The sequence below is a fragment of the Chaetodon trifascialis genome, chromosome 15, assembly GCF_039877785.1.
Source record: "Chaetodon trifascialis isolate fChaTrf1 chromosome 15, fChaTrf1.hap1, whole genome shotgun sequence".
NCBI classification, from domain to species: domain Eukaryota; kingdom Metazoa; phylum Chordata; class Actinopteri; order Chaetodontiformes; family Chaetodontidae; genus Chaetodon; species Chaetodon trifascialis.
In genome coordinates this window covers 8,872,556-8,890,682 of record NC_092070.1, presented here as the reverse complement: position 1 = coordinate 8,890,682, position 18,127 = coordinate 8,872,556, and the positions used below count along the sequence as shown (strand labels likewise).

The 18,127-nt window shown below is 43.9% G+C and overlaps 1 protein-coding gene across 2 annotated transcripts; it reads right to left on the bottom strand.

The window, feature by feature from the left end:
- Positions 1 to 1,895: 1,895 nt before the first annotated feature.
- Positions 1,896 to 11,484, bottom strand: LOC139344127 (cdc42 effector protein 1-like). Of its 2 annotated transcripts, none has more exons than XM_070982073.1 (4): positions 11,293 to 11,484; positions 6,272 to 7,003; positions 4,938 to 5,485; positions 1,896 to 3,396 (listed from the first exon to the last, which is right to left on the bottom strand). In XM_070982073.1, the coding sequence occupies exons 3-4, from the start codon at positions 5,389 to 5,391 to the stop codon at positions 2,756 to 2,758; spliced, it is 1,095 nt and encodes a 364-aa protein (XP_070838174.1). In that variant the 5' UTR covers positions 5,392 to 5,485; positions 6,272 to 7,003; positions 11,293 to 11,484; the 3' UTR covers positions 1,896 to 2,755. The 2 variants fall into 2 exon arrangements, with proteins under 2 accessions (XP_070838174.1, XP_070838175.1); XM_070982074.1 differs by having other exon boundaries at positions 6,323 to 7,003; positions 11,293 to 11,474.
- Positions 11,485 to 18,127: the final 6,643 nt, after the last annotated feature.

Below are 18,127 nucleotides of genomic sequence, written 5' to 3'. Positions count from 1 at the left end.
TTGTGAGTCACAACTGTCAATAAATAAGCAAGGGATCCTCTCCCAAAAGCTTTTTCTAACCACTGCACGCCTGAGCTGTACTGGCTCTTATGAAGCCCATATGGTACGAGTAAAACAAAGGCATGAATTTCCTGATTCAACGGGAGTTTGCAGATGTTTTCCCTACCAAGAATGTTAATGACAGAGATGTGCCGACCACAAAAATCATACAGTTTGAATGAAAACTGTTCCACAACTGCTTGCTCGTCGTGGTCATGGTCATATAAGATGTTTTTTGATCCGATCTCCATGGAATTTGTGTCACCGATTAACACAAGTGTGAGTTTAAGCATCACTGAAACAAAATAAATGGAAACTAACATCACAACATCATAATGCAGAGATCATTAAAACAAAGCTAGACGGAATTTCCAAAACTCAAATATGATCTATAAAATCTGCTTTATAGTCAGTTCTTGATTGAAATGTCACCTTGCCGGTTGGTTGCAGGTGGTACAGACTTGATTTCAGACTCTCCACTTGTGCTTTCATTGTTCTTCTCTGAGTGTTGAGCTTCACCAGCTTCATTCACTGGACCACACTGAGAAAATGTTATTCAACAGTTAGTTCTCCTCATATAAAATAAGAGCAAGGTACAAAACAAAGTGCAGCAGTGAGATACTGATGACTAATGGAGGTGAAAAGTTCTTGCCTTTACCTCAGCATTGGCTTCACTCTCCTCCATCTCATCCTCTGCAGGGCCATGTAGGACAGAGCAAAATACACAGCATCAGCACACGTTGGTTAGTACTGCAGGTGAAATGTTGCAGGTTTTTAGTCAGAGGGACTGAAGAGGGTGTGACAAACTTCATGCATCCATTTGAAATGTGGAGGAGTATATCAAGGCATGTTCAGCATAAAATGCAAGTGGGGTGTTTAAACTGCAGTCAGTTGTAGAATTAGAGTAAAGGGATAACAATTAAAATTCAAAAACTGACACCTGTTTTGATTGGTAGCTTGTCTGCATGATATGTAGTCCACTGATCAAATGTCCTGACCACACATTCACTCATGACAAAGATTAAAAGAAATGAAACATCTCACCTTTTGTCATGTTTCCTGAGCTCTGCCTGATCTGTGACGATGCGGCTGCCTTGTCTGAAATCCTTGCAGACCCACTTTATATATGAGATCAGACCCCTCCCACATGCTCTTAACTCTGTGATGTGACAGATATTTGAGAATCTCTTCATGCACAATACTCCTCAGAGATGTTAAAAGGAAAAGTGAAAGTGAAAGCATTTCATTACCCCATTAGGCTTAGAGGTCACATTAACCACACAGTGCCAAGGACATGCTGCTGTGCTGACACTGAACACTGAACACCTGTCACTTGAGTAGCTACACCTGCTATAAGAGTTCACATTTGTTTACAAAGACATGAAGTATCTGGGAGGTCCATTTATATTTAACACATGTAAAAATAGGCTTGTCCAAAAGAGGACAAAAGCATTGATACAGTCTCAAGCTCTCAGGTTTGTTTTCCAGCCTCAAGCTTTTGGTTTCATTTTAAACTGCTCCTGATGATACTTTTAAAGTAAAACTGGAAGCTTGAGAATAGATCGATTCATCTGTCCTTTTATGGAGAGAGATCTCTCTCTTAAGTAAAGCAAACACTACTGAAGTACAGTACAAGTACTAAACGATGTAGTTAGGCTAATGATTCTTATTCTTTTTATAACAGATGTGCAATCTATGATTGGACGAAAAAGTGACATTTTTTACCTTAAAATGGAGAATATTATCACTGTGCGGTGCCCAGACCATGCATGATGCAGGCTACAAATGCCAGTCAGTGACATTAAGACCTACAACATGAAGCAGTGCCAACGATAAGAAAAACTCTAAGATCTATTAGATTTAAAAGATGTATTTATGTTTCCAATAATGAACCCAGAAAGCAATGAACAAACAAAAGCAGAATTTTCATGAAATGACATGTATAGTGTAGATCAGACCTTTATTATTTCAGCCACATAGAAAAAAAAAGGCAACTAATACTGATGAAAGCTTGATAAACAGTTCTACATGTTAAAGGTGCAGTCATCACTATCAGCTGTAATTGTACAACTATCTTAGTTTTGACCACACCATTATTCCTGATCACAGTTAATTTATTTACATCGTGGAGAGCTTTTATCACAATTGTTATAAAACAACGGTCCTCAAATTTCTGGTTCAGCTTGACCTCTGACCTTTTAACCCGACTTTGTTTACATAAAATAAATTTGCTGTTGAACATCATGGTGATGTAGTGAGTGATGTTCTGTGTGAAAAAAAGAAAAAGAAAAATCCATTCAAATTTAATTGTTCCCCAGGATATCCACTCAACTGTTATGGGTATAATTAATGCAGGTGGGACATACTGACATACATAAAGTCATTATTAATAGTTTGTCATGACGAGTCCATTTTGTGGTGTCCGACTCATTCAATGACTTATATCTTTAGAATACTTTTAATAATCTGTATAAAATCACGGCTGCAACGTCATGAGGGGAAGGATCAAGATCAGCATCGGCCATCCTGTCGAGGCTGCAGGCAGACCAGGATCTGGTGGGTGATCAGTGACATGAGCTGTAGATGCATGTGAGAGGGGGAGGAACGTGTCTGGAGAGGAAGATCAGAGTATCATATCAACGTTCAGCCTCTCTGACTTGAACCCAAAATTCAGCTCACTGGAAAGTTTCTGCTCTCTTTCATAGACTTTCAACATCTAGACTTTGATCTCTTCCTCCTCTTCAGAAAAGGCATATGGTGTTTTGCGGCCGTGGGAAAGAGCAGGAGAGGTGGTGTTGTTGAGCATCCTCGTTCCCTTCGTGAAGGAGCCTCCGCCATAATGGCGGGACAGCACATCAGCTGCCCTCTGGAACCTCTCTGCCTCCATGGCAGGCTCTGCTCTGTGAGGGGACCCAGCGTACTCATCTGGTGACCTCTGGGACCTCCTGTCCTCCTGTTGCTCTGTCCAGTTAGAGCTACAAGAGCGCCCCCTGCTGACTGACCTGCTTCCTGTGGAAGAGTTGGGTGAAGTCACCGCAGGGCTCTGCACAGGCGTCTCTGTCAGAGAGCTCTCTTCCTCTTCTTTCTCTTCCTCGCCTTCCGCTTCCTCGCCTTCCTCTTCCTCGCCTGCTGTCCGGCTGTGATTAGACATCTGAAGGCAGGTGGCGTTGTCAATCAAGCTCAGTACCTCAGACATCAGGGAAGGGCCAAGGTCTACAGTGAACGAAGTGAGGGAGTCTGAGCGCGTCAGCGTGATGCCACCGCTGTCTGGTAGAGACCCCTTTCGAACGTCTCCATCTTGAAACTGTCTGTCAAGGCGAGAGAGGCGGGGCAGAGTGACGAATCCAGACTGCAGGCCTGCAAACAGACAGGAAACACACCAAAGACACTGACTTGAAAAAAGAGAACATCTCAGAGACATGCTTACACTTGAACTTCGTTTTTACTACATTTTCAGCTAGAAGTCCATTTCCAAAGTGCAAACCTCTGACAGTCACATAATGAAGACTGTATGGGTTTGCAGAATTGCACTTTGAGAGGGAGGTAATAAGATAAGGTAATAAGAATGAGAGTTACAGTGTTGTAATTCCAGCAATACACCACAGGGTGGCAGTATGTAACAACCCACTGACCCACTGCTGAGACTTTCCTGCAGGGACAAACTTGAGCTTTCTGTCTTCTGCACAGACTTCATGCTACAAGATGTCAGACAGAAAACAGGAGGAGATGAAAGAGTGGTATGATGCCAATCATAGCATGTGAAGTGAATGGAAACTAGACATTGCCATGTTGCTCCATGATCGGAGTCCAGTAAAGACCCCAAAGAAGGCCACAAGCCGAAACATGCTGGCCTGATAATTATACTATACTAGGCTTTTGCCTCTTGAGACCTTTTCTCCATGTAGAATACTTTGAAGTTGATAATGGTTTGTTAATTTGTCAATAATAAAAGAGATATGATGTTTACTTTCCTCTATCTAAAACCCAACTGGTAACTACTGAGACAACATGAAACCCTGGATGGAAATAATGATATGAGTGACTGAGGGAGAAACCCACTTGTGACGTAAGGCTTCCACCATCCTTCAGTTCACTGAATCTCTATGCCAGCTCCGCATCACTCCATTGGTCAGATTCCTGATGGATTGGGTAAGGAATCTGGAGATGGAAAGGGGATTTCCAGCGCAGGCTCCACGCTGCTGCCTGATAAGCTCTGATTGGTTAGCAGATATAACGAATGCTGTATTTATGCCATGCGTTCATGCAGTGACACATGCAGACGCAGATGACAGGAAATGCCCACTGAGTATCTTTCTTTCTCCCAAACCAGCTGTGTGTTTGTGTTTCTAGACCTAATTGTGTACAGGTGTTGCCTGGGTGATACCAGATGACTCAGAAGAAGCCTGTTTGTTTGCTGGTTGTCTTGGAGGAATGCGGGAACGATGCTGAAAGGGAGAGGGCCACCTCACTGTCTCTGTTTGTGTGTTCACTGACATTTATAGTCCTGTTTGCGCCAAGCGTCGGCTCAGCAGCTCTTTATGCTGTTTGGTCTGCTGGAGAGCGAACAGAGAGAACTGCGACTGTAATGATATACTACACCACCACTTCGAGCTTTTTTTTCTCTAATTCATGATGACTAATGCAGTGCTGCTCTGCCACTCGGCTTCAGCCCGTAACTAGGTCATTGATCATGCTGTCTGGATTTCAGGACCTTGCAGGAGCTTTTTTAGGATGTTCTGTCTCAAACTCATGAACAAGATATTCCCAAATCTCATCTGTTTTTCTTATTATTTAATTGAATGACTTCAAATTAGCACCCAAAATCCAGTTTGAATTATTTAAGCTCACATGTTTTCCTAAATGCAGTGTTTGTTGAAAACTCTCACTATCTATCTCACCATATGTGCAGACGGAGTCGTCTGTTGAGCTGATGGAGCTGGGGAACAGCACCCTCTGTAGGCACCCATTGGGGGAGTCCATGTTGAGCTGGGGCAGGGAGATGGCATTCTTGATGATGGGTGAGATGTCTGGTGGCGGGGATGACAAGTCACGGGAGCCCCCTCGCGGCCGGGGCACAGAGTTCTTCCGCACATGCCGAAAGGTGCGTGTGAAGAAGCCGGTTGTCTTGGAGCTGTTTGCCGAGTCTGGACTTCCTGGCTCCCTGGTGCCCCCATAGTTGCTAAGGAAGGAAGTGTCGCCAAACACGTCCCCGCCACGGCCAACATGCATAGTGTGTCGGAAGTCACCCAGCGGCGGGCTGATCATGTCCACGGACAGCTCGCTCTTGAAACGACGTTTCCCCTGAGAGCCAGACACAAGGCCCTTAATCCCTGGCAGCTTTCCCAGACTCATGGTGACAGAAAAGTTGTGTGATTTCCCTTTAATGCGAAAGAGAGTGTCTGAGCTCTGATGTGTCAGTCAGGTTTAAATTCCAGTTTAGGGTCCACTGTAAAACCAGAGAGAAAATAAAATTAAAATGCCGGGACAAAACACAAATATGTGGTTGTTCGGTCAGCAGAGAATGTGTGTATAATCCATTCTCCACACGGTCAGAGCCAAGTATTCATCCACTGTCTGCCCACAGTTTCCCTTCCTGATCTACGCTGAAAGATGCCAGTATGGATACAAAGTCAGTCAAGTCCCTCTCTATAACTAGCTCTGCTCTGTCCCCCTCTCATAGTACTGCATGTCTGTCCAAAATGACCAAACGCCCTGCTCACTTCTCCTGCACAACAGCAGCTTTCAGTCGCGACTAAATAACAGAGAAGACGAATTACAAGGTCATACTTCATTTCCTCTTGTTACTGCAGCTCATGTGGTTGGAGAGTTTGGGGCTGGCTGGATCCTGATTCAGATTTGGTTCAGAGAATGACAGTTTAGAAACACAAAAGTAAAAAAAAAAAAGTAAAAGTAAAGTAAAGAAGCAGTGTCCGCTTGAGTTCAGATCTTTTTAGACCTGCAGAACTGTGTTGTCTTGGTGTCACCCCACCAGGAGGCCTTGTAAAACCAAAGTATTTTTAATTTGCCTTTTACCCAAACCTAGTAAAAGAGGCTTTAAGTAGCAGACAGGTTTCATTTGAAAGCCAGAGTGAGACTGTGTGTGGCACCTGCACACTTGATGATTTAAAAATAAGTCTGTTTAGGAAACGTAATCGGATTGAGTCATTTTATAGGCCCGTTTCCACCGGACTGTGGCACCCCTTCTCACTCTTAACCCTACAAGGATTAGTACCTGAGTTTATGTCTGGGATGTCACTCAGTTCTCTGTGGTTTTGATCCTCACTTTAGCCTCCCATCCACGCTGCATGCGCCGTCCTCTGGCAGTGACGAGCGATCGTCCCTTCATTTACTGATTAGTGATCATGGGCTACTCCTTTTGGCTCCAGAAACCTTCAGTCAACGTATGTGATCCTGCACAACTGAACGTCAAAGCAGCATTGTCCAGCAGTGTCTTCACTGTCCTTTTTGCTTGTGTGTCTCATCCAATAAGCTGTTCTGCACTCGTCTCCTTCAAACTCCAAGCAAAAAGAGTGGGGGGTCCACTGCCATGCACCGTCTCCCACGAAAGAGGTTTATCCATGTGTGGCACCGCACTGTCCGTGGGACATCCCGTCACCAGGCCTGCTGCTCTGCTTCTTTGTCCTCTGTTCCCTGGTCCCTCTGTACGCAAGAGGCCAGGCCTCTGAGAGGTTACCAGAGCAAAGGGAGAAGGAGGGCGACGCTTTCTTGAAAAGAGTAATAAAGTAAGGTGCCGTAATCCAGAGAGTATTTTGTCTGCATCACCCTGGAAGAAAGATAAGGCTCCTCCAGGATTGTCCATGCACTGGATTAGCTGCTAATCCTTTCTGCCTTTCCTCCCACTCTGACTCCCTCACTTGCTCTCTGCCGTCTTCAATCCACTTAGTCCTCCGGTGCTTTCTGAGTAGGGGGCTTCTGCGTTTTCATTCAGTTCGCCTGTGGCCGGCTAGGAGGACAGACAGGGAGAAAAGGAGAGAGAAGTGAGTTAGGCACCAGACCAAAGACCAAAGCAGGAGCGTTCAGGCGCTGACTGGCGCTGGGAATGTTTCAGTGTCTCTCTGTTGTCTGAGGAATCAGCAGGTTCTCAAGGATTTGTTCAAGGCCAGGACTTGACAAATAAAACCTGAGTACAGAGAGAACTTTGAGGAGTCCTTTGACTTGTGACTCATATGATTAATATCCATTTCAGGTCAAGCACTTTCCATTATTCTCTCCTGAGTCGACAGCACTTATCTATCATTATACAGATTAGGATCATGTTTACTTTAGCACGATTAGTCTATCAAATGAAATCGCCAACTAATGTGATTGATTATTTCAGTTATTTATCAACTACAAATTCCAAACATTTCCTGCTTCCATCTTCTTTAATGCGAGGATTTGTTGCTTTTCTCTAGTTTTCATCATCACCTGAAACACGATTTCTTAGCCTTCAGTGGAGAAATTGGGGTTGGGATTTTATATTTTAAACAATTAATTATCTAACTGGTAAAATAACTGAGAACTTAGATGATAAAAGTAATTGTTAGTTGTAGTTTATTTTAAAGTTGTTTTATGGACGGGTAGTGATGTTCGTAGTGTGATGTTTACGTGAGCGGGAATCTATTTAACTGAATGAAAAATGAGTAACAATTTTTTGTGATGTGACATGAAAACAAACCATCTGCACATGTTCGAACACACTGAGCTGCTGAGATGTGAGGATTATCAAGCAGATTTAAACACAGCATTAATACCATAAATCCCTTTCTTCGGATAGATGTGTATAAATGTTTTCCTACAACTTCCTGTGTATCTGTTTTTCCTGGACACACTCTGACACCTCCTTCCTGTCTGCTGAAGAAATGACTCCAGGGCAAAGGGAGCACTGATAAGCTCCAAACACGTGACCTCACCAAACCGCACCCACTGTTGGATTAATGTCACAGGAGTCACCAAGCGAGGCCGCTGCCTGGCCAATCTCTACCTGGGATGTGACTGCTTGAGTGAGGTGATGGTGCCACTCTTGCTGGGCACTGGCCTGGGCTTAGATTACCTTGCCTAAATCTTCAACTAATCCCAGTTTTTCAACAGGACAAATGCTCAGCGGTCGCATTCACACACAGCGAGGGGAAGATTTGATGAAAGCATGGATGTGACAGAAGGAGTAATCAACTTAGGAGAGTGACCATGCAGAGGAGGAGGGGAGGTAGGATGGATTTTAGCTGTTGCCTGACCATTTCTGATCCCACAGCTCACTAACATTTAGCTTAAGGGAGCGATTAGGGCCTGCCGGGCACGAGAAGGTGAGGGCAGATAAACATTAGCATCTGCCTGTCGTTTTGGGGCTGCATTTCAGTCATCAGATTCCTAATTTAACATGTTTTCTCCTGCTTTTACAGCTGCCAATTACTCTGGCTTTTATATGGTTTTCTTCTGCCCTCATGGTTGTGTAAGCAGCAAACTTCATGTACAATCAAGTGGAAGACCAGCACAGAAATTCAGTTTGGGTACTATATTTGGGAAAATGACCTCATTAGGAACACTCAGAGAGACATTTAGATCTACTAAACATGTTATTTATCTGTAAATTGTACCTGCAGACATCCATAAACAAGCTTGTTTTGCATGAGCTGCCTGACTGATTGCAGAGGCAGACGGGGGGGACAGCACGCAATGGGGAGAGCAGACCGGATGCCATCTATTATGGCCATTAAATAGAGGATCTGAGGACGCTGATGGGAAACACATTTTTACCTCCTGTCTTTAAGTGTTTTTTTCTTATCCCCCCCAGACTTCTATTTTAGCCTTTTCTTCCATAAATCTTGTAGTCTTTTATCTGCGTTTTTCCCTCACACACACACACACACACACACACACACACGCACACACGCACACACACACACACACACACACATACACAAACACTGCCAAACATGCTTCCCTTTTCTGTCAGGCTCCGCGCTCCAAGCAGATTTACTGTGTTAGTCAAACATCTGGTACCACAGAGCCGCAAATTGCAGAAAAGTGCTCTGATGACATTTGATGGACCGTTCAGTCACAGCGGCTCAGAAAGAGACCCATCTGTGCACTTGTATAGTACACAGACTCAGACACACACATGCACACGCGGAGCTGTGTCACAGTGGGTCAGCTTTGAGGTTGCTTCCTCCGCTGGACCGGAGGGCCGTGGTCCTTTTACAGCACAGCACCAGCAAACTGTGGTTGAGGTCAGAACACCCTGACCATTACGTAGGGCTCCAAAATATAACATGTACTCAGTTTACTAGGATCCACTGCTGCTACGTGGCAATACACTGCAAGGCCTGCCAGGTCCTTATGGTGAGGCTGTCTGGATGTGTCCCTGCACTGCATACACTCGAGTATCTCATATGTATCGTATCTCGTATCTGCCTGCAGTGAAAGCTAAGATGATTTGTGAATGTGATGATATCTCATTGTGATGTATGGTATCTGAGTATGATTACATGGGTGCATGATGTCGTCTGATGGTATCAGGCTGTGACCACAGATATATTTGATGTGACTTGTAATTCAACTTCCTGTTCACTCCCTCTCACATTTTCCTTAATACACCACAGTGTCAACACAATAACTCGTAAGAAGAGACATTGGGGGAAAGAATTTGCTGCAAATTAGACCTCCCCAGCTGTACTTCACTGGATTCTTTTACAGCAAATAAAGACTCAAACAAAACATGACGAAACTACAGGAGGCTAAGCAACCAAATCAATCTTTATGGCCAAGTTAAGCACACGCCACCATTCACTACTTTCAAGAATTCTTTTTTTCTGCACAGGACAACAGAGCACAGGGGAAATGAGGCCAAGCAACACAGAAGTTCAAACAAATCTCATTCCATTTCAATAGCCGCGCTGAACAAAGAGCACAAGGAAATGTTGCCTCTCCAAACTTCCACATAGCAAACATAAACAGAGAGGCACAATTAAAGTGGCCGTTTGAAGGAACTCGTGGTCTCTCAATCAAATGTTAAAAAAGTCTGTGTGATGTGTGGCAGGATAAACTCAATGACCACGGCCTCCATTTCCAGCTTGACAGCTCACTCTATCATCATCTAGATTTGTGTGATTTTTCATTTGGTCCTTTTCTTTTATATCTAATGTCATGATCTTCTTCCTTTTTTAAGCTTCTTTCATGGTGCACCATCACAATCACAGAGAACATATCCACATTTAAAAATCAATCAAACAATAAACCCATTATTATGCACATATATACTTAGTTTAGCGTTCTGCTCAACCTTCTGCAGGCAAGACACTCTGCAGCAGTGTCCCACGCTGACCTACACTGTCCTGTTGACACTTCAGAAGGCCAGATGTTTGGATGGATGAAGGACAGTCTCTCTAACCATGACACCACCTCCCGGACAGGCTGCCAACCCACTGATCTGAGATCTGGCACGACTCTAGTACAGTTGTTCTGTGGTTCCACCGGAAAAGCAGAGTGACCAATTGATTTTGTGAATGTTTCCACCAAACATAGTCTCACCACCTCAGAGGCGAGCTGCAGTGCTCCGTAGGATGTAATGCTGGATGAACGGAGGGCAGAGGGGAACATAATGTAAGCCTGAATGAGACTTCAAAGAAGAGTCATGGTTTTTGAGACTCTTCCTCTTATCTTCCTGTTCCTCTTATATATTTTTAATGAAGACCAGCACAGTCTTTTGACTGCTGCAGTCTGGACACAGATTATCTGGCCTCTTTGGAGCTCTGAATTTGTGTGCCAGATGTTATTTAAAGCTGACAAAGTTTTTTCACACCTATACAGCAATGATTCCGGAACTGTGGTAGTCCTTCCATGAGTTGATGACATTCATTTATAAGAATAAATTAAATGCCAAATAGAAAGATGGACTAAGCATTTAAACAGCTCTTTTTTTCCCACAGGTGCAGACTTTATGTTTGCACATTGATAAGCTATAAAGTCACGCAGTATGTGACAATAACGCATCTGTCAGAAGCACGTGGGCATCAGAGATCCGCCGTGAAGCGTCACTGAGCGCGTGTGGCTGCTCTCACTGCTCTCTTCTTTTACGCACAGAGACACACACGTAATGTTATAGAAAGCCAACAAGGCTGCATTAAAGTTGGACTATGTATTCATTCACTGAGTGCTGTTGATTTAATGTGACCATTACGTTCACTATTCCCAATACACGTCACGCGCACGTCCAACAAAGAGATTTACACACTCCTCTTTTCAGAATAATCTTACCTCAGAATAAAGTCAGAGCGCAGTCCCTTCTCAAAGAGACAACTTCACCACTTGTTGTCTGTGTCATCCTCTGCGGTCTGCACCGTATGTTTCCGCTTGGACGTGAATTTTGCATCAGTGCAGCTCAGCGCAGCGCAGCGGTTCAGCGCCTCTGTGCTGCTGCTGCTGCTGACAAGTGGACTGCAAGGAGATGGAGAGGAGGGAGAGAGGGAGGAGGAGGAGGAGGAGGAGGAGGAGAGGGAGGAGGAGGAGGAGGAGAGGGAGCCGGAGGTGGGTGGACTCCAAAGGCGGTAATGATAATTAATGTTTGATATTGACTGAAGCCCTAATGTCTGGTGTGTGTGTGTGTGTGTGTGTGTGTGTGTGTGTGTGTGTGTGTGTGTGTGTGTGTGTGTGTGTGTGTGTTCCATTTTCTGATGGCCAGAAGTGACTGTTTCAAAGACCCTCAAGTTCCTGAAAACTTTTTAGGGGTCCTGCAAGGTTTGTGGAATGTAAGGGGACATGAGTCAACAAGCTTACATCAAATCATGTCAATTTTCAATCTGAGCAAATCTCTGAAAACAAATGTGAAAGATGTAACAGCCCATGAAAAAAGAAAAGATGGAAGGATAGAGCAATACATGTCCAGAAGCATGTGAGACTGAGGCTGTCAAAGGAGCCAGTGCGATGAAGAAAAGCATGACTGAAGGCTCGATAATAAACCGCTGCGACTCATCACACACTGTCCTGTCAGTGTGTGCGTGTGCCTTGTGGTGTATGTTCATGTTTATGATTTATCAATGTGTGTGAGATGTCTCCTGGTGCTTGAACTCATCAGCTCTGTGTGCCAAATGTTGGACACATTACTGGATTTAATGGGCAAGGACTGCAATGACTTGGATATTTAATGAAAAACATGAGCACACACACACACACACACACACACACACACACACACACACACACACACACACACACACACACACACACTCAGATATCATCCCTGACCTTTACCCAGCTCTGTAAACACGTTCTCTGAAGAGTTCCCATGGGTGTCATCAGCCTTTCTTCTCGCTGTGACCCCTCTTCACCTCACTCTTGACAAAAATACACTCATCATTTTGCAGTTGGGCATGCAACAATAGTGTGCATGTGTGTGATAGTGTGTATGCATACTGTATGTGTACAGCAGGATAAGACACTAGTCCTTTTTCAAAAGGCATTTTTAACCATTTGATTTCCACTGATCCTGTACGTCTTTGTGTAACGCTCACAGCAGCCCATCATCATCAAGTCCAGTGACGTGTCCATCAACACACATTTATCAGGACATCAGACCAAGACGCTGATTAGAAAAAGGTCATTAATGAAGTGACTTGTCCAAAATATAATAAAATGTCCTCATGATGCAGATTTGGCTAACAGAAATCAATGAGCTAGCTAGACATTAATATCACATGAGGAGTGGGAAAAAGAGGAAAGACAGAAGAGTCTGAATTAACTGAGGGACGACATAAAAGAGAAAAGGGAGCGGGGTGGCCACAGGAGAGGAGGCTGAGGAGAAAAACCTGCGGAAAAGGGAGGCGAGTGAAGAGAAGGAGGTGAGAAGGGAGGTGGGATGGGCCTTGAGAACAGACATGAGAAATGGGGGGGGTCATCTTGTCTGTGAATCTGGGAGGGCGAACAGCTCCTGTTGACAACAGCTGCAAAGTATCAGACACTCTGTGATGAACAGTGAATGTGAGGGCGAGGGATAGAAACCCGGGCGACAGAGGGGGAGACAAAAAGGGAGAGAGAGCAGTGACAGGAAGGCCAACAGTATGAACTGTTGTGTTGGAAATGTTGCCTGCGTCAAAAGTGTGAGATTGTGTTTTAAACATTATTATACATTGAAGTTATGGTAGGAGATATAAAAGAGGACAAACAGGCCAAAACATGAAACTCATGGCAGGAGAAAAGAGAAGGGGCTGCAGAGGAAGGAGTGCGAGTCAAACAGGATGAGAAGTCCCTGAGACAGAAAAAGTTTCTCTTCACAGGAAATGACTTTCTCACAAATCAGAGAGGCAGCCAAGACGCTTTAACTCTTTTCAGACCCTAAAGCTCCTTTAGCATTTAACAGCTCGCTGCTGTCCCCAAATAGATTCACACATTTAAACGAGTCATGTATGAATCAGGAGAGCTGATTCCCGTTCGCCCAGAGCATCACTCCTCGTGGTGGGTGTCCGTCAGTCTGCTCTGGAAGACAGATCCAGGTTAGACTCCTGTTCTCATAAAACCCAGATGTGCATTTGGAGAACATTATTCAGGAAATGTGACTGTTCATTTGACGTGGGGTGGGGGGGCGGGGCTGGTGGTCTGATGAGGTTGATATATGGAGGGTTGGGTTAGGGGGTACATGAAAGAAGACGACCCCTGTGTCTTTGTTTGGATTGCGCTGCTGTTTCCGTGGATTCTGAGCTGCCAGGAAGCCGAGTGTTGGCCCAGAGACAATAGAGCATTGTAACATCAGTCCTCAGTGCTTTCTAAGCTACAATGAAAAAAAAATGGGCATGAAAACACAGACACACACTGAAACACTTAGTTCTGACAGTCACTGAACAGTGACCTCACCTTTTTTTTTTTTTAGAAACCTGCTCTAAATTTAGGAGTCAGATGTTTTTCAGAAAAAGTTCTGAACAGAACGTCGCATATCAACAGCCCCGCAGCGGCTATTCCTTGTTGACTACATCTCAGGAAACTGCGTCTTCAGTGGACACACCAGCAAAATGTATTCATTGAGGATCAAATACTCAGCCTATGTATCACAGCAAAGCCTCCACAGATACATATCCAACTATTCCTGCAACATAATCTCAGCTTTTCATGTTGGCCTCCAAAATGTTCACTCAATAAAATGCCCCAAAACACTCAAATATACTCAATTTATTGCAACACGTTATTATTTGTGATTTTCTGGTGACACGTGGAAAATGTGGAACAATGCATGTTCGATGTGTCATTCCTGTGAATTCATGTTTACTACAGCTGCGGTCCTTTGTGAAAAGAGGGCTTTAAACCTTTAGAGTAACTTGTTAAACCTACAGGGTCTGAGGATTATCCATCGAACTCCACTTACAGGGTGTGCAGGTGGGAAGCTACTGAGGGATCACATGTTTGATGCTGCATTAGCAACTTCTACTGGTTGATGGTTTTGGATGCAGCGTTTAAGTTAGCCAGCTCAGATCATTAATTTTAAAACTTCAAGTAGTTTGACTATGTAACCTCACTTCTGCTGATGTACATAAAGGTTTTTTTTTTTTTTGCAGATATCCAATATTTTATCATGTTACTCCAAAACACTCACACCAGAGCAAAGGCTTTTAAGCTCTGTGTCAACAGCCCCTCTGAGGCTGCCAGACAGTGTTCAGGCACCATTAGATGACTTACCAGAAAGGATTTTTTAATCCTTTCTCTATTTTGTTCTACTACTGTCAAGATCGCAGTCATAAGCCAAAAAAACGTGGAGAACCACGATGCTGAAGCTCAGTTCTCTACAGTGATGTGCGAGTCGTCCACTCATAATGTTCAGCGACATGCCAGAGTCTTATGCAGCGATCATGTTTGACAGACCACAGAAAACAGCTCGGAGAATTCTCAGCAAGGGTTAATCCCTCGTCCCTGCATGTCTGCCTGGCGGGGAGACAGATGATGATGTCTGGGAGAGCTGGTGAGAGTTGAAACCAGCCATTGTGCTTTCCAGACATACTGTATTAATGGTTCGAGCATGCACACAGATGCTGACAGACGCTGGAGACGGAAACAGAGACCAAAGATTGCCAAGAGCTTTATTAGGAAACTTAATGGCTTCCTGTAATCTTAATGAACAACGTGAAACTCCTGTAAGACAAAATGCCATTGTTAATATTTGCGTTTGTTGGATGACCCTGAAAATGTTCTGTTAGAGATTACAGACAAACATTGTTGTTTTGAGCCAGAAATAGAGCTTAAGTGTCTTACCACACTGCCACTCTCGCACTTTATTGTTATTGTTCCCCAGAGGAATGCTTTTCTTCCCGGTGTTTGTTTTGTTGATGTCAGCTTAAGAGGGAATCCATGAAGCCAGGGAAATGTGATCCAGCAGAGGGTGAGGTGACGCCTGGACGTCATCTCCAAGTTTGTCCATTAAATTGCAAAAAAGAGCAGGGACATTACATCCGCTTACAATACAATATAATACAGCACATGGGCTGAAATGCAAGCTTAAATACGCACACATAAATACTCAGACAGGCTGTCGATGCCAAAAGTGTCGTGACTGCTCTATTACTATAACCCTGTTCCTGTTCTGAGGCAGCTTTTAGCATGTGGTTAGCAATAGCTGCGTTTTTAAAACTGTTTGTGTATCTGGAAATTGATGTGCAGCGGTTGCTAAAAGTTGTCTATGTCTGCAGTTCAAATGTGTGGTGGAGCTCAAATTTAGACAGCTATGTAACACCCTGTAATTCAAACGTCAGCTCAAACCTCACCGCCCTGGAAGGAGAGTGACAGGAAGGGGAGCAGGCCGGGGCGTCAGTTTTCACTGGCACCACCAAGTCATGCGTGAGTGCACATCTGTCTGCCAGTGTGTCGGAAAAGACACTCCAAACAATATAATGAGCTGATCAACGGGCAATTCATACATTGTTATCTGGGTGTCAGAGCGAACAGGGGCACTTATGGCCAACTGTGGAACCTGAGCTGAGGGGGTGACGCTAGCGCCTAGACTGAAATGCCTTTTTTTTTTAGAGCTACAGTATACATTTATGCTTAAATGTTTATATTTATAGCTCTTCAAAGCGGTTTCTGGTAGAAAACTGAAAGAAACATTGGGCCATCCAGTGCAGAGTTGCTATAGTTTTGCATTTTTTTCAATTCATTTTTATTTTTTTTACAGAGGGAGCAGGTCCTCTTCTATGGACTCCGCCATGTTTCTACAGTAGCAAAGAGCAGACAAACCAAACACTGGCTATGGAGAGGGCCTATATGCTTGGAAGAAGAGGCTGAGGCCAGGGGTATTCAGTTGGTTACAGTCTGCAAGCTCACCTCTAGATGCAACTGCAAGTTCTTTAATTATAATATGGAGTATTTCAGAATAGGTATTAGTTCACTTTGTGAAGGTACCTGACTGACAGTCACGCAGACCTCCCAGTCTCAATAAACATATGCACCAATGCCTCCTCATGCTCGTTGTGAAGACAAATTTGTCCAAAATGACAAAGACAATATTTTTATTCCAGTAAATTAAAATGTTTTTCATACTTGGTTTTAGTTTGTAGTTTAGTTTTGATTAACTATAATACTACTAATAATAAAGACTTTGAGTCAGTCTGAGTCATAAGACCTTCCCCACTCCTGTCATTCAGAGCACTGCAGAGGCCTGAACTAAGTGTTGATCTAGAGTGATTTAATATCTTAAATATGTAAACTTATGCTCAGTTGCTTCTTGATTGTGACCAGCATCCAGGCTGGAGAATGACTTGTCCCAGCCCTCAAAGTTTGCCCAGATGAGCGTCTGTGAGGTCTGATTTGTATCCAGAAGGGTCAGCCACGTTGTCTCCACATGACGTTTGTGTCTGTGAAAACAAAAACTTCCTTCACACAGCAGGTCATGAAAATGAAATCAGATTTTTAAAGTTCATTCACTGGTAAATAAATACTCATAAAATGGCCTCTGGTTTAGATTTTCTCACATTTTTGGCCAACTCACTGTTTTTCCAAGCTTCTTGTTTGCTTCGATAAGAATTCCTTCCTTCACTCTGACCCTCTGGTGTTATTGATGTTGATTCCATGTTAAACAGGAAATTGCATGGTTTTGCTGTGGGATGTTTACAAGATCTCATTAAACTACACTGGTGCTGCCATATAGGACACAGTTGCAGAGCTGAGAATGAGAGGCTATATTAACTGTATAGACCACAAGTGCTTTGATGGTCAAGGCACATTTATCACCACAGCACAGCACCCTTAGAAATCTATCTGTGGAGTGGAGAAAAGAAACGTTTCATGGTGTCTGATATTTATTTCTCACTTAAAATCTCAATTTTCTCATAAGGCATCAAAGGTATCTTGAGTACCACCAGCCTGATCAATAGTGAAAGCTACTGTCACTGCATCCTGCCTACAAAAGGAGGCATAAATCACATGTCAAGATTTCAATCTGTCTCAGTTACTCATGGCCCCATCCCTCTCTATCTCTGCCTCTGTTTTCCAAAAAAAGTCAGAAAAGACACATTCTTCACGGACACAAAGGGGCGATTCTGTGCAGCCGCCAGGCTTGAGTCATAGATGGAGCCACGGGGGGTCAGCTGCTGGGTGAAGAGCCGGGCCTGTTGTGTGCCGGGCAGGATCAGAGTGGGACAGACATAGAAATGAAACCAACAGACGCTGGAGCTGTTTGAGCATTGTTGAGTATACATGAAATGTTCTTTATATCAATTCAGGTGTCTGAACTAAAAATCTTTACATGTGGAGAAACCTCTTAAATTTCTCTCCAGCTCACTGTCTGCATTAGCACACACATATGAAAAGCAAAAGAAACGTCCTTATTCCACAAAGAGCAGCAGTGAGGGTTGTCAGGCCCACCCAGGTCCCTGCTGGACCCAACCTGTCCTCTGCTTCAGGACAAATCATTCAGCTACATCACCACGGTCATGGTGGTCAAGTGGGTTGAGTGTCTTCCCATACAACTGCCTTGTCTTGTCTTTTCAAAACGACGTTGAAATAACTCTTGCTCAACGAAAGTGAACACTGCACTTAAAGAATTCTGCACAGTCTATTTCTGTGTCACTGAAGTGTCACAATATCACACATTCCAGCATGAGCAAGCTGTGGGGTCCAG

Excerpts from the sequence above, each read along its gene's own strand:
- LOC139344127 (XM_070982073.1), bottom strand. The coding sequence starts at position 5,391 with ATGAGTCTGGGAAAGCTGCCAGGGATTAAGGGCCTTGTGTCTGGCTCT. Across the intron at positions 3,397-4,937 it reads CGACTCCGTCTGCACATATG|GCCTGCAGTCTGGATTCGTC; the intron begins GTGAGATAGATA and ends GTCTGTTTGCAG.